Source organism: Suncus etruscus, chromosome 4, assembly GCF_024139225.1.
Source record: "Suncus etruscus isolate mSunEtr1 chromosome 4, mSunEtr1.pri.cur, whole genome shotgun sequence".
Lineage (NCBI taxonomy): Eukaryota > Metazoa > Chordata > Mammalia > Eulipotyphla > Soricidae > Suncus > Suncus etruscus.
This window is the reverse complement of record NC_064851.1, coordinates 100,248,813-100,266,543: the sequence shown is the minus strand read 5'-3', so window position 1 is coordinate 100,266,543 and position 17,731 is coordinate 100,248,813. Positions and strand designations below refer to the sequence as shown.

Below are 17,731 nucleotides of genomic sequence, written 5' to 3'. Positions count from 1 at the left end.
AAAGCAATTCCTGGAATATTTCTATAAATGGCATAATGGACAGCATGCTGAAGTGGAACATCTTGATACACTCAAATAATTCCTTGAAGGAATCATTTATACAGAATTTAAACTCCTACTTATCTACAAACTGTGCCTCTATGAAAAAAATGCAGTTTACTTTTTAAAAATCAGCTCTCAAACTATCTGTGAAAAATACATAGATGTAAATCGAAGTTTTTATCTTAAAATGAATGCAGATTAATGTAAGAAATATTAATTTTACTATAAACATATAGTAAAACAACAATATGTAAAAACCTTTAGATGATAAACATATCTAGAGATTTTAAGGAATTATATTCAATAAATGTTCTCGTATATGATGTTTTTGTTTATGGTATTTTACAGATTTTTGTTTATGGTATTTGTATATAGCAATTGGTTATGATTTGGTATTCTTAAAAATAAAGCAGAAAAGGGGGCTGGAGAGATAGCATGGAGGTAAGGCATTTGCCTTTCATGCAGAAGGACGGTGGTTCAAATCCCAGCATCCCATATGGCACCCAAGCCTGCCAGGAGCGTTTTCTGAGGATAGAGCCAGGAATAACCCCTGAGCGCTGCTGGGTGTGACCCAAAAATCAAAAATAAATAAATAAATAAATAAATAATAAAGCAGAAAAGAGTAAAATAAATAAAAATGCAAGCATTTTTGGAGGAATATACACTACACGAAGGATGTCATTTTACAAACTTACTTCACAAGAAGAACCAGTATATCCTGTTGGACACTGACAGACTTCCACAGCTACTGCAGTCTTTCCACTAGGAAACTGAACAGGATAGGTGACAGCAGATTCCAGGCCAACAGAACTCAAGCTGGGGTGAAAAATAGAAGAGAAGCTAAGTAAATAGACTCCGGTTTTACAAAGTTGTAGAACTGCAATATGAAACTAATATTGGCAAATTATCTATGTGGAAAGGAAAATTCTACTAATTCATTACATTAGGTAAAGTCTTCTCAGTTATACATGTTCACAATCACCATCACAACCAAGGACTGAAGAATTATCAGCATATTCCTACGCATATGGTATGCTTTAGATGTAAGATTTGATTTATTATGCTTTTTATTTATTTTGTTTTCAAGGTCTAACCCAGTATTGCTCAGACTTACTCCTGGCTCTAAATTCAGGGATTACCTCTGATCAGGCTCAGAGGATTAACTCCAGAATGGCTGAGTGCAGGCAACAGTCCTACTCCTTGTAATTTTGTGCTGACCCGTGTTTGGATTTTTATTTTTAGAGACAAAGTTTAAAGTCATTAAACTTAAGGGATTATAATAAAATATATACATAACTTATATTTTAAGATATAAGCTATAGAAACATAAATAGTAATATAAATAATCACAACATTTAATGCAAGCCACTCAATTGAAAGAATAAGACGTGGGGATTTTCTTTTTTTTTTTTTCACAATCCTGTAATAGTAAAAAATGTAAAACTTTCTCAAATAGCCAGTTGAATTGGTTAGAATTATTTCTTTATTTTAAATTTGCTATTCCTAAATTAAATTCACTACTCTTAGATGTTTGATATCTATATGTTTTATTTGTTATTTCTACACTATTTATTGATTTTAAAAGGAAATGTTATTTCCAGAGAAAGAAAAGTTATTTCCAGCATATTAAAAAGGCTGTTTTAAAGTAGCATATTTGTTTATTATATATATGTGTATATAATATAATGTATGCATATATGTGTATACAGAAATATATGCACATGTTTCCTTTCAAAAGTATTCAAGTTTCCAGGTCCGGAGAGATAGCATGAAGGAAAGGCATTTGCCTTTCATGCAGAAGGTCATTGGTTCAAATCCCGGCATCCCATATTGTTCCCTGAGCCTGCCAAGAGCGATTTCTGAGCATAGAGCCAGGAGTAACCCCTAAGTACTGCCAGGTGTGACCCCCCCAAAAAAATGAAACAAAACAAAAATGTATTCAAGTTTCTGATACATTACTGATATAAATAAATGTGATCGTTGCCTTATTGTTTTTTACTCTTTCTAGGTCTCCTTATTTTTTGTTTGTTTCAATTTGTTTTCCAGGTCTACATGTGGCGTACTCAGAATTTATTCCTGGTTACTCAGGGATAATTTCTGATGGGACTCTAGGGACCATATAAAGTATCAGAGACTGACTCCAGGTTGTGCACATGCAAGGCTAGCATCCTACCTAAGGTACTATTTGCTCTGGTCCTACGCCTCAATTATTGTATCTGTCGAATGAAAAAAAATGAGTGAATATAGCATAATTTTAGAAATATATTAAAATCAAATAAAGAATGTAACACTATTGCTATAACTTATAAAAGTCATTTTAAATATCTATTCACTGAAATACTCTCATTAACTATTGAAGTAAGAAATAAAACAAGAAATTTAATTTTGCATTTTTAATTAATATCTTTATTTAAACACCTTGATTACAAACATGATTGTGTTTGAGTTTCAGTCATGTAAAGAACACCCTTCTTCCCAGTGCAACATTCCCATCACCAATTTAATTTTGCATTTAAATTTTGCATTCAAAATTTAGCTTTCACTATTTTATTTTTTAAATAAAACTTGAATAGAGCAAAGTAAAAATTAAATGACTTATTTATTCATAAAAATAATTATTGTTTTCATAAATAAATATAGGCCTTAGAACACATAATATTCTATCCTTTAACCATAGAAAACATATAACCAATTATTAAAATTTAAGGTGCTATCTCAAGAGTGGTATAAGTTTTTTATTGATTGCAGTTCCCGTTAGTAAAGAGATTGTCAGATTTTGGAATCTATGCTACATTTAAGCCAGAGAATAAAGAAAATAGGCTAGTAATATATTTTCAAAAGTGATGATTATTCATCAATATATAAGTTGTTCAGGGGCCGGCGCGGTGGCGCTAGAGGTAAGGTGTCTGCCTTGCCAGCGCTAGCCTAGGACGGACCGCGGTTTGATCCCCCGGCGTCCCATATGGTCCCTTAAGCCAGGAGCAACTTCTGAGCGCATAGCCAGGAGTAACCCCTGAGCATCACCAGGTGTGGCCCAAAAAAGCAAAACAAAACAACAACAACAACAATAATATATATATATATATATATATAATATATATATATAGTTCAGAACAAATTTCTAAAATCTTAGCTGCTTTTACTAATACTTGACTAATCCTAATAATTTACTAGTAGTCTGATATATGTATTTCATACATGAACAAAAATATATGAAAGGAAGATCATCCTGAAACTGTAGAGAAAATGAGTAATTGGATGAGACTGATTGAGTTTTAGTTAGATTCCTTAAAAGACATGTTGGTTACCTTCATCTGTTAATTCATGTAAATTTTGGGGGTTATTTGATCCAAACCCAACAGTGTTCAGGATTTACTCCTGGTTCTATGCTCAGGGATTACTCCCGGCAGAGTTTTTATAGGTGCCAGGTGTCAAACCAAGGTTGAACAACTGCAAAGCAATCGCCCTATTTGCTGGCCCCAATGTAACAATAATTTTGAATGCTCTCTTTTCTTAGGATATAATTTAGAATACTTGGCAGAAGATCCTGAACTAGGACACAATCATTAAACAAATCATTGATTTAAATTGTTCATCTTGATGACTAGCAAGATAGTATAAGGAATAAGGAACAGGCCTTTCTGGTGGTCAAACTGGGCTCAATCCCAAGAACCCCGTATGATCCCCTGGTTCCACCAGAAGAAATCCATGAACACAGAGCCTGGGATAAGCCTGATTATTACTAGGTGCGGCCTAAAAATCAATAAAAAATAGTGTTTGTTTTGCATAGATGCTTTTGGAAAATCTCAAAATCGTCTTTATTTTTCCCCACAAAGCATATGATTCATGATGATATTTTTAATTAGGCAAAATTATACAATTTAAAATTTTAAAGTTTTTATTTAGAATATTCATAATAGTATCCAATTATTCTCTCTTTTTAATTCCTAACATTTTTATAAGCTTAACCAAAAACCTTATATATTTAGCAGTTGATATTCTTATTTATATAGACCACTCTCCAGAAAACTATGTATCTATTTTGACTTCATAAATTTACCTATTTAGGTTATATCATATATTTTATATCATATATTTTTAATTCTATATACATTACATTTTTATATTTGTGTCTAGATTTTCTGTTATTATTTTTCGAGGATCAGTTATTTATCAGTATTTAATCTGTTTCTATGGCTAAGGAATCTACAATTTTATAAATATGCTACATTTTGTTTGTCCATTCACTTGATGTATATTTGACTAGTTTTACCTATTGAATAGTATAAATAGTGTTTCAATGAACATACTTATGCAACTATTTTGTAAGTTTCTGGCTTTAATTTGTTAAGGGAATTTTTAGACTGGGCTATTCTTAGGACAACATAGGATTGGGAAGGTAGTAGGCCAACGATAGTACTTTTTATGTTGCTAGTGGTTTAGAGCTTTTTTTATTTCTCAAAATAAAGGCTTGATTGTGTTCTCTCTATATATAATTTGAGATATTAATACATGCTCATACACTTTTGTTGAAAGGATTAATAGAAAATGGGTGAGAATAAGACCAAATATTTACATAGGTAACAAGTTAAAAAATGTGGGGGAGGAGGGAGATGGGAGCATTGGTGGTGGGAATGTTGCACTGGTGAAGGGGGGTGTCCTTTTTATGACTGAAAGCCAGCCTGCAAACATATTTGTAACATTGGTACTTAAATAAATATATCATTTTTTAAAAAGCAGTTATTTTAGTTAAATATACTTATTAATAAAGAAATTCTAAATTGTGTGATTTGTATTTCACATAATAAAATAATTAAAAGATAACTTACTAGTTTGATTAAAAATGGATACAAAATAAATTGAGCAATATTATAATTATATAATTATATTTGTACATTTTATATTTTGTCAATTTGTCAATATTATAATTATATAATTATATTATATTATATATATATATTATATAATTGGACAAATTGAGGGAACTCATGTGGATGTACTGGAACATCTAATTGCAATTATTGAACTGACACAAGATAAACACATTCTGAAAACTTTAATTTTAAAATGTAATAATTTTGATATGTTTGTTAATTATGATGTAAAAGATTGTTATGATTTATTAAATAAAAGGTTTGTATACTTTCTGAGGATTTTCAGTATTAATATATTTGATAAGATAAACATACAGAAAACTTGTTAGATTTCAATAAAGATGAGAGCAATTGACTACTTCAGAGAATAATTTATAATATAACATAGGCAAAACAAAATATGTTCAATGAAAAGCCAAATTTCATTAGTGCTTTGAACAACAGATGTTCCTCTCCTTAATCTATGTAACCATTTTTATTTCAACATTACAACATCCTCTCTAGCAATATTTTACATTAGTATTCACTGAACAGTTCCAATGATCATTAGGTTCTGCTATTTGTTAAATGAGATTTTAATGCATTTAACAGTTTTAAGTGTTACTCATGAAGATGGCTAAAGTTTTACTTTTCTTTTTTCCTTTCTATATGGTCATTTTCTTTTCTTGATACCAGGCTGAATTCATTTAAATAATTTACATAGGAGAAAACATACTAAGCTTGGAAATGCATAAAATATTAACAGTTTATCAACTAAATCAATACTTAAGTTAACTAGTTCTCAAATTTATGACTTACTAGGTGTCAATATTAAATCATAAATGATGAGAATATAATTATATAACATATCCAAAACATTGGAATGATACCAGAAACATTATTTTGATAATGACTTGGACTATTCTCAGTATTTTGTTTTACTATATTTTCCCCAAAAACTATATTATGTATCATTAGATATAAAGTTATTACCTTAAAACTCTGGAAAATATTTTTCATTATTTCCATGCCAAATATCTAGTTAATACTATTAAAATGTGTTACTTGAGGCTGTTCATAAAGGAAATATTTTATTTCTGTTCAAAATTCATTTTTATCTTAGTTTTGCCAAACTTAACTTAGAACTCTCTTTAACTTCAATTTTGGCGAATTTATACAAGTATTTCTGAATTCAAAGAACTAAATGCCTTTGCATTCATTTCTAAAATTAGCAATTATATATTAGTCTAGGTTAACATCTGATGGGTCATCTGGAAAAAGGTAGACATTTTCTTCTAGCATTTTAAATTTTAAATCAAGTAATTGGCAGAATCAGATACTATTGTAGCTATTCATTAAAAATATAGAGTAAATGCAAATCAAGCCTCATCCTCTCAACAGCACTATCTGTTTATGCTGAGCACAATCCTATTACTTATTATTCTTTATTACATGTATATATTCATTTTAAAGTAGACTGCTATCTTTGAATTTATGATTATACATATTTTTATTCACTGTGCTTAGCTTAAAAGATTTGCTTTAATCTGCTCACTGAATGTGACCCTTCCTTTAGAAATTCTGATAAGGGTATTAATTGATATCATATTAAATATCAATGAGCCCAAAGCAGCAAACATATTTTATTTGCTTTTACAAAAATAGAATCTGAGATCCAGAGGTAAAATGTGACTTGACCAAATTAATGTGTTTTGCAAATGACGCTGTGCAGATTCAAACTCAGTGTGACTACAAATCTGATGTTTATCTTGTTACCTTACATTGCCTCCCATTATGCTGAATAATATGTCACTTGTTTCAGGTACATCATTTTCTTAACTTTCAATCTTGAAGTTGATTTTTGCATTTTATAGAAGAGATTACTGATAGTTATAAAGACATAAATATTGATAGTCTTAAAAATCTAATATTTCTAGAATAGATTTAGAAGTTAATATGAAGAAAACTTGTGAGTATATAAGCACGCAGCAACTATGATTAACAACCTGAATCCAAATCAGTTGCATACATCTTTTTTAAGTCACCTATCAGTATAATTTCTCAATATCTCATAGTGTTGTTATTATATCATTAAATTACACTTCTTTCTTGGCTTTTTCATGTTTGGGACATACTTATCTTTGCTCAGAGCTCATTCCTGGCTCTGGCTGAGGCATCACACCAAGTGGTTCTGAGAACCATATGCCTTTCTGGGGATCAAACTAAGGGCAGTCATGTGCAAGGCGAGTGGCTGAAACTGTTCTACTTTCTTAGAACTGTGTATGTTTTGTATAAAAAAAATTGGAAACATACTATGCCCATACTAATACTGTTTTTATAATCCTCCAAAAACTTTATTGTTTATAATAATTATTCTAGATTATTGTATAAAATCCATTCGAAATACCGTGGAAACATCTTTTCTTGAAGAATCAGTATTTATTTTCAAGCAATAAAGAATTGTGAAATGCATCATAATCGAATCATGGTAGAATTAGTCATACTGTGTTTAACAAACAACTCCAAATTCCTGGTGCCTTAATGGAAGCTAAAGTTTACTGAGGTGAATTTCCCTAGAGGCCTTTTACACTCTGATACTAGCACCTGAAAGTTTCATACTGGAACTTCAACAATTCTTGGAAAAGGTAAAAATGATTAAATTATTTCTGATCACATCATCAGTAAAACTAAGTCATCTGAGTAACTTTATTTCAAGGGATGTAGATTTGCATATTCCTAAGGGAAGTGATTGTAAATTTGACGAATTGCTCTAAACTCTCTTCTGAAGTGATAATGGAATTTTTTTTACTGGTGTTTAAGCAACACTCAATAATTCTGTTTATTAAATATCAAAGATGTCATTAAGCTTAAGGTTTGACAAATCTGAAAGAAAAACATCTGCAGTTAGGTGGGTGTTTATTTCTTTTATATTCGGAAATGGAGAATAAAAGTTTGTCTTCATATTTATCAAAGAGGACAATGAGAAATAAATTAACTTATTGTACATGTCTTTCAGTTACTGGGAAATAAATGAAATGAAAGGTGCAAATGGAAGCAAAGATAAACAAATGGAATTAAACTGAGGAGCTTCTGCACTTCGTGGAAAATAGTGACAAAGGCTACCCATGAAATGGGATAAACTATTAACTCAATACCCACAAATAAGGGGTTAATATCTGTATATAAAGGCATTGATTGAACTTTTGTTTGAAGAAAATCATGTAACCCCATAAAAAATGGGAAGAAAAAATGAACAGACACTTCCTCCACAAAGTAATACAAATGGCCAAAAAGCTCATGAAAATATGTTTCACATCACTAATCATCAGGGAGATGCAAATCAAATTAATAATGAGATATCATCTTACACAACAAAGACTAGCACACATCACACACACACACACACACACACACACACAAAACAAGAACAACCAGTGCTGGCATTGATGCATGGAGAAAGGGACTCTCATTCATGGATGCTGGTGGGAATGCAGACTGATCCAGCGTTTTGGAAAAGATATGGACATTCCACAAAAAGCTAGAGCTTCCATATGATTGAGCAATATCCTAGGAATATACTCCTGGGGATATACCCCAGCAACATAAAAACAAAATACAAGAATGCTCTCTGCACTCCTATGTTGAGCACAACACAATTTATGTGTGTGTGTGTGTGTGTGTGTGAGAGAGAGAGAGAGAGAGAGAGAGAGAGAGAGAGAGAGAGAGAGAGAGAGAGAGAGAGAGAAGCAATTTGCCTGCTTTTGAGATAGGCAGGGTAGAGATGAAGGGAACTGGAGACATGGAGACATCAGTGGCAGGAAAGGTGCACTGGGGAGGATGGTGTACAATGTATGACTGAAACCCAAAATGAGCAATTTTGTTACCATGGTATTTAAATAAAGCAATTTTAAAAAGTGTAATGGATTTGCAAATGATGGTAAATGCTTTATTCTAGATTTTTTTTTGAGTCTTAGGTACTTCAGAAAAAAAAATGTTCTTCCTAGAAATGCAGCAAATGAGATAAAAAATGCTTACCATTTTTGTGCTGATTTTTCGTTAGCAAATGTTTTTGCAGGTGTCTAATTCATTCTTATTGTGACCTTTAGAAATTGACAAAGCAATTGTCCTTCTCTTTGTTTTACAAATGAGGTGATTAAAATCTAGAAGTCAAAGCTATGCTTATATTATCATTATAAACTAGCCAAGTTAAAAGCAAAAGTCAAAATTCTGATCTGCAGCCCAATTCTTTTTTTCACTCTTTAATTCCACCTAAATACCTAAGTGGAAGAACTGTAGTTCGTTTACTAAGACAACTATCAGTAGAAGTAAATCCCCCTGAAATAAATCTAAACATAAATTTTTGTTGCAATAGCTTCAAGTTACTTGTGCTGGCACACTAACTGAATAGCAGGTTGGAAGCCTACTGTGCAAGACAAGTTGAAATCAATTTAAGTGTTGGTTTATAGGTGACTCCATCAGATCATAGACGAGATATAAATGAAATATAACAAGTTTGCTAACTCAGGATTCCTGCTGACTTTCACTTCACCTGAAATGAGTAGAAATTCAAATATGACTTTAATTTTTATTTCTTGAGCTCGAATTTTAGATAATAGAGGCAGCAGAAAGCAGCCACCTACTTGGTAGCTCCTGTTTTGTTGTCAAGAAACTTCATTGAGAGCATGTCGTTTATTGGTGCATAGGAAAATTTCAGAAGCCTTGAATGAAACTGATGGGTTTTAAGAAGGGTAAACTCGGAGATTATCTAATATCAATCAGAAGGAAATGCCTTTGGACTAACTACCCTGAGAAGCAATGTTGACAAAAAATAAGCCCCCTAGCCACTTTTTGTCAATTGGAATGTCATTCATTCTGAAAGCCAGAGGACTCATCTCTTTCTAATGCTTAAACATCATGACAATCCATTTCCTAAATGAGGAAAGACATAATTAATTCCTTAGTGCTGCTTCCCATCTTCATAGCATTTTAACCCAGCTTTTAGCAGAATTGCCTATGCAAAAGCAGTACATTGTTTAGCAATGTTTCTGTTGTTATATTTGCAATTCCCTCTTTTGAGAGATGATAATGAGGATTTCATTTAGTTGAAATACTAGAAGTGAAAGACAAGCTCGGCCAAGCAAGCAAATGATTAGGAGTGGGAGGAACCAATATAATTTATTTTAAAATGCCCTCTTGTCAAACCAGTATAGGAAGTGTTCCATTTGGGTATACTATATTTTCAAATTGGAGTCAGATTTGAGTTTCTAAATTAATCAAATTTAGAAGGAAGTTGCTAAGATATCTACTGGGTTTTACACAAACAAAGGAGAAAGAAAAAGACGTCTTCAGATGCAACTACAATTTTGTCAAACAAATATGCCATTGTTTTTGATAATGAAAGATCAGCTTGCAGTCAACCACACAAGAGTATGTTGAGTTTGCTTGACAGGGAGCTCTCTCTTTAAGAAAAAAAATGAAAATCAAAAAAGGGACTAACCTTTGTGAACATTCAAAGTAATGACCAATTTACAAAATTATTACATAATTTTTATACATAGTAGAAAAGGTAAACTCTAACATCTCCACTTTATACTTGAAGAAATTGTTTCCACAAGGACCAATCATTTGTCAAAGATTGCCCATATAATGAGCAATGATGCTTATTGAGTTCCTAGTTAGTTTGGCTCCAGAGCTGATACTTTTCCTTACATTATGTTTTTTTTTTAGTTTAACTGTTTTAAAAAAGAGACATAGTAGTATTTAAATTAATACCTATCCTTCTTATTGCAAGTTAAATATGCACCAGTTAATGTGATAATTTTTGATAAATGCGTTGTTAAGAAATTTTGTCATTTGCAGACCTAATAGAAAATAATGGCATAAACCTATATGGTAAACTTTACTACCCACATTGGTTACATGTGTAGCCTTTTGGGACCACTGTTGCATATATGTATTTTATTGTTGGCAAAGTATTGTTATGACCTGTGACATTTTTGAATTAGAAACCAATTTAAGAAAGAAAATAGTTTGTAATATGATTTGGTATATGGATACCCTGGACTTAATATTATTTTAGTTTTCTATCCCTGAGTCATCATAAAAGAAACTTTATTTTCCAATAAAGTACTACTCAACATTGAGACCATTTTTTGTTTGTTATGACAGAGCTATGAAAAAAAATTCATTTCTAATAAATGACTAAAACAAATTCACCTTAGGTATTGAGCTTCTTAAAGTTTTAAAATAGAGACTTTCTCATAGGAACCTTTTTTAAACCAACAACACTTTCATGTAAATGCATAAATGATATATTTTAATATGTATCTTCTTTAATGCAGCAAAGCCCAGTAACATGCTTGTCATTCTTGTAGCATTTTCCTGCTTTTCCCAAGGTAAATATGAAAACATGTGAGATGTAGTTCTTGAGCTTACCTGAAGATGGCATCCATCCCAAGGCTGTATGTGATTTGTATGAGAAGCCTCTTTAAATTTGCAAGCACTGTCATAAATTCTTTTCTACTGACTGGGGAATTTGTACCATGAATGGTAAATAATTCTTGTTTAAGTGGAAATACATTAGTAAGTTCTTCAGATGGTTGCAGATATACCTCATCTTGAACTGTGCTGATTCTCAAGTTATTTCCCTAAAGGAAGAAAAGATAGATAGAAACTGTAGAATGACATATAAGGACGAGATGATCATATTTTCATTCTCTACTTTATGCCAAATTATGTTACATAATATTTTAATTTCAGGTGTGTTTTTCCTGTCATTTAGCATATTTTTGGCATATTTGGAAAGCAGGAAAGTCAATTTAAATATTAACTTTAACCAGAGGCATTGCAAAATATGTGTTCTGGTTGTGCACGATTTTGCTTTTCTGATTATCTAAACTATTTCAAACATCATACTTTCATGTGATAAAGTATCTTAGTTTTACACAAGGACATAAAATGATAAATTTCGGGGCCAGAGAGATAGCACAGCAGTAGGGCGTTTGCCTTGCATGCAGAAGGACAGCGGTTCGAATCCCAGCATCTCATATAGTCCCCTGAGCCTGCTAGGGACAATTTCTGAGAGCAAAGCAGGAGTAGCCCCTGAGCGCTGCCAAATGTGATCCAAAACTTAATAAAAAATGATAAATTTCAAGTATGTTGTTTTATGGTTGGTATGAGATATAAAAGCAAGATGTTAGGATATCTAGAATAGTGTATTATTCTGAACAATTTTTCTACATGGGAAGACAACAATAATAAGCAAAAGTGCATGATTCAAAGATATATTATAAGATAATTCAACCAAAATAGTGTATAATGATTATCTTTGACATTTAGTCAATCCTTATTAATTTATACTTAATTTATAATAATATATTTATAACATATACCTATATAGCATTTTATATTCATAGACACTCTCATCTCAAATTAATTCCAAGGCATATTTCTATTTTTAAACATGTACACACACAAGCATAAAATATCTATAAGCTCCAGGATAACTATACTAACATTGGTAATATTTATTTTAGGGGAATATGATCAATTCACATGCATGATAATGAGCAACAGAATTTGGTCCTGAGTCAACATCTACTTACTTTCAATATAAAACTTTCCTGTGAATATGATTGTGAGGAAAGTTTATGTATTGTGAAAGCAAGAATTTGAGAAAGGGTGCCTGAGGGTCTAGTGAATTGATTATACTTTTCTGCTATCATTTTGGAGTTGCTTCTGGCCCAACAAATCCTAAAATCTAATTTCTTCCAAAATCTATTATTTTTCAATTAAGAAGTTTGAAGTCACATGAATAACTTTTTGCTCGTTTTTGGTTTATATATAAAAAAGAAATTGCTAATAAATTTACTTGGAAATAAGAGAAGCTAGGGTAGCAGCTATGTAAATCAACAGCATAGCAAATATTTTTATCTTGCTACATTCTTAACATCTGGTCATTAAGTTTTTAATTTAAATTTCCAGTCTGTTTTAAAGGGCTTTATCACAGAGGAATTTAGTTTTTTAAACATGTCTCAGAGAGAAGCATAAAACTGATTAGAAAGAAAATTTTCAAGAAACAAGACTTTCTTATGATGATGATCTAAAATTTAATGTCAAAACAATAAGAAAGGAATAACCTCAAATAGCACAAGAATGTAAGGAAGTTGAACATAACTGATATGCCCTGCATGCTACCTCTAGGATAATCCTAAACTGGAGTCTGTGTTCTGAATCTTCTTCCTCTTCTTCAAAATCATATGATGTAGTAAATGTCAAAAATCCTCCAGCTGCTGTAATCTATAAGAGAAAAGATGCATAATCATTATAGGGCAAGGAACAGGTTATTAAGACACACTTTATTTTTTAAACTATTTTATTGTCCTAGAGGGATGGATTTTGAAAATAGAACATAGTGGTATAGACATTTCTTTTGAAGTAACCCTTAGATGAACTTTACCTATCCACGGAGATCCTGAAACAAATAAAAATTCACGTATTATTTCCCCCAGTATTGTAATCTTGTTGAAACAGGTTAGGTTCTATGAAACTAATCACAGAATTAGTATACAGCATGAGCTTTACAATTTCAAAACAAAAAAGGAAGGATCTTTGTCAAAACTGGGGGATTTCCACCCATTCCTAAAGGTCACCCTCTTTCTGAGTCTGAATGTTTCTCACAAAGACATCATTTTATTTGACAGACTATTCAACTGTTGGACAAAGAACAACAAAAGAGGAACAGCAAGTTACATAGTAAAAAAATTCAGTCAAAACACCCAGAGAAGATAGACTTTTTCTATGAGGTCAATTATGCTTAGTTTGAATGAATATTATTATCCTCTTTTATTAAGCAAAATTCTCTTATTCCAGTATGTACACCAAGCCCCCTACCATATAGGCTAAGGTTTTCATCCTCTGACACTGGTAGTAACCTTGTAGAAAGGAAAAAAAATGACAAAAATCAGAAAGGCAAGATCATTTATAGGACAGGAATCAACACTAGAGCTGAGTGACAGATTCAATGCAAATGTTATAGTCCTTTTTAAAAATATTCCACTCCAGCATTATAAATAAAGACATTTATAAATCAAAGCTGATGATTTGTATTCTGCAGTTTCCTCCAAGCTGACAAGTAGAGACCAGCTTTGCAGCCTTGACTCTCTGTGGCCTCACACAGCCGACCTGACCACAAAGCAATTCCTCCTGATGCATGGAATGGAGGAGGAGGAACCTGTATTCCTCTCAGCATTGAGCCATAGGGAATGGCACATTGCTCACGATGGGCTGATTAAACAGGGTTTTAGATTGCAACTCACAATGCCTTCGAAGAGCTCATTACATGGAGCTCTATAAGGATCTGAAATTCAGAAAACTTTTATTCCCCTGCTCCACTGAGAAATAGCCTTAATGTCTTTTCATATATAAAAATAATAAATATCTGCCTGGACTAGAGCACTTGGCATTATTGTGAGTAATGAGGGGTGAATCTACATAAAAGGTTTCTGGTTCTATTAAATAAGCAACCAAAACTTCAAATAGTATGCTTGCTCAAATCAGCTAGCTATTTTCTCAATGAAAGGACTCTATAATAAAAGCAACAGAAAATAATTTTTATGCATTTCAGATTTACCTGAAGTATTTAGAATTTTCTAAATTAAAAAGGTATTTACTAAGAGATGAGGATTAGATTTGAGGATATGAGGGTAGATCTACAAGGATAAGAATATTTAGCATCTGAATATTTTGATTATTAATATTTAGAATTCATGTCACACTTATCTGGACTATATTTCTGTAAGATTTATTCAAATAAAAGTTTTAGAGTAATTTAAGGTAATGTTCATTAAGACATTTGCTAAGGTAATATTAAATTATGTAAGTTGTGCTACAAAGTTACCATATGTATAAAAATATAAGGAATTTTTAGATTAAGTTTACAGTTTACAAAAAAAAAACAACAACAAGAAAACAGTGTGTCTTTTTCCCCCTGGTAGGGTATTTTTTATGAAACATTAATATTAATAGTTTTCTAAATCAAAGTGCCAAAAATAATTGTTTAATGACAGTGAGCCTAATTTAGAATCAAGCTTTTAAGACATTATGCAAAATTTTAAAATAATTGATTTGTTGCAATATTTGGTTTATTAAACTAACATATTTAAACAGTTATAAAGTCACATCACAAATATAAAATAACAACAATGATTAAAAATGGAAAAAGGGATAAATGATAAATATCAACTGAAAGAAGACATGCAGGTAAATAATACTATAACATATAAATAACATGTAAAATAAGTAGAATTAATTCAACCTATTCTCCTGAGATTTGGTTATAAGTAATAAAAATAAAAATATTTTAATTTATATTTTTATAACTCATTTTAAATGTTTTCTTTATATATTTGACATCTCAAGAACTAGTTTTTTGATTACCTAACAACTTTCACATTTTACTTCCAAACTAAGATAACTAAAATGACACAAAATGCTACCATCAATTTTTTTCTCCAGCCAAAGTGTATACATTTCTGTTATAGGATCATTGTCTTTTTTGTCTACCCTAGAGCTATATATTTATGTATAAAATATATTTATTTTTATGGAATTATTTAAGTAACTTTTAAAAGTTTTTTAAAAGTTATGTACTCAATAATTGAAGGATTGTATCCCAAGCAACATTAATTTTTTTCTTCATTAATTTCTTTGCCTCTCTTTATCTCTTCAACTCCATAAAGTAACTTATTTTAATAAACACTAAAATAAAGTATTTATTGCTTTTGTTTCTAGTTTATGTTTCTTCTCCCAAAAGCACATATCATTGTGTGAGAGATTTTATAGTGGTCTAATTTTCAAAAACATACTCTGAGGATTATTGTTTCTTGAGTAAAAAATTTTAAGACATGGATGCATAAACCAGTCTTTTGTATAGTACTGAAAGAAGAATGTTGTTTGCCATCCCCTCATCAATATTCCAAATTTCAACTTACTTCAACCCCTTTGTTTTCCAACTCTCCTTAAAATTTCTTCAAATTTTGCTTATTACATCAGATAAATTGGAAATTGAGTTTCCATTGAGCAATTGATTTAATTGCTCTGTTGATACTATCCATGGCTATTTTTTAGTTTCATTATTTTTCTTTTATACATATACCTTTCCTTTTTAACTTTATCATTTTTGATGTTTAAGTTTTTCTTTATAACACATGCAGCAAACACTAAAATATGTTTTGTATCATTTCATTAATTTTTAAAGTATATTTTAGGGATGTTTTCTCCATAAATGATATTCTCAGGCTCTATGCTCCAGGGTCAATTTTGGTGGTGTTCAGAAGAGCATATAGTGCTGGAGATTAAGGCGGGATCTTTCAAATTTCTATCATATGATGACACTTTGAATTTTTTCTCCCACATTTTTGGGGGTAATTTTTATAGTACTAAATATTGATTTGGGAATAAAATTTTATTTTTAACATATATGTTACCAAGCTATACTTACACCCTAAATTCCATCCTTTGGAACACTCCTTGCTTTGGGTTCTTTTGCCACTGTGATAACTTCATTTCTTCTATCAGAGATCACAGTTGTTTGTTTTCTTGTTGTTTTTTTTTGGGGGGGTATTGTCTATATTCTGGTTTGCTTCTCTAAAATTTTATGAGTTATGATATCTTTTGCTTCAATTTTATGTAACAAGTAAAAATTGTTAAGATCCCTGATTCCTTCTGACACTGTCTTCTAATACTCCTTTCCCTGTCCTGATAACTGTGTCAATATTCTATATACAATAAATGAGGGTCTTCAAAAGTCTCATCTCCTTAAAGCATTTCTTTTTTCTTGTCTTTGCTTTCCTTCCTTAATGGGTTGTGCTATATTTCTAAATGGTTCCTAATCTACATCATTCATCATGTGCTGTGACCCATAATGGATGGGTCACACTTGCTCATGATGCAGTAGCAATACTAGAGATTGGGAGTCTTATTTAGTATCTCACAGTACTGGAAGCTAAAAACCTCAGAGCAAGAGATCAGCTTGGATATTTTCTTTTTCCTTTTCTTTTTTTTTGTTTTGTTTTTGTTTTTGTTTTTTGAGCCACACCCGTTTGATGCTCAGGGGTTATTCCTGGCTAAGTGCTCAGAAATCGCCCCTCTTGGGGGGACCATATAGGATTCCCAGGGATTGAACTGCGTTCCTTCCTTGGCTAGTGCTTGCAAGGCAGACACCTTACCTCTAGCGCCACCTCACCGAACCCTGGATGTTTTCTTGAATGACCAACCTCTTATGTTGTAAATATATACTTTCTTTCTGTTATTATATCATTTCTTATTTCATCTTCTTATTGTGATCTGGATCATATTATATCAGGGCCCACACTAATTTTATCATTTAAACTGAATTGATTCTTTAAACATTTTTTATCTCTAATCACAGTTACATTATAAATTTCTGACTTTAGGTTATGAATATTTAGGAAATAACAATGCAGCCCTTAACAGTCTTATGCGAAAATATTATTCAATACGTCTCAAACATATTACATACCAAAGTGAATCACATTATTTAACACTTCCTAGGAAACAAAGCATTTAATTTCAATTTATATTACTTCTCCATTCTTGCTGAAAAAATATTTTTTAATTTAATCAAAATATTTATTGTTGCACTTTCTTAATAAAGATTCTCCAGTGACCCTGGATCTATAATATAGTTCAAACTTCGATGAATCACTTCAGTACCCTCAAGGATCTATTTAAGCTCTTGTTCACAAACTCAGCAGAGGTGCCCTGCAGCAATGCAGCAATTTAAAAAGGTGCCTTGGGAGACTGTTCACATTTGA

At 31.4% G+C, this 17,731-nt stretch overlaps 1 protein-coding gene across 1 annotated transcript in view; it reads right to left on the bottom strand.

Moving 5' to 3' along the window:
* LAMA2 (laminin subunit alpha 2) overlaps positions 1-17,731 on the bottom strand; it is a 660,685-nt gene that overhangs the window by 306,888 nt on the left and 336,066 nt on the right. Inside the window, exons 13-15 of the mRNA XM_049771159.1 lie at positions 13,092-13,193; positions 11,331-11,542; positions 738-858 (exon numbers count right to left, since the gene is read on the bottom strand). Coding sequence (XP_049627116.1) covers positions 738-858; positions 11,331-11,542; positions 13,092-13,193 — 435 coding nt within the window. The remainder of the gene's footprint in view (positions 1-737; positions 859-11,330; positions 11,543-13,091; positions 13,194-17,731) is intronic.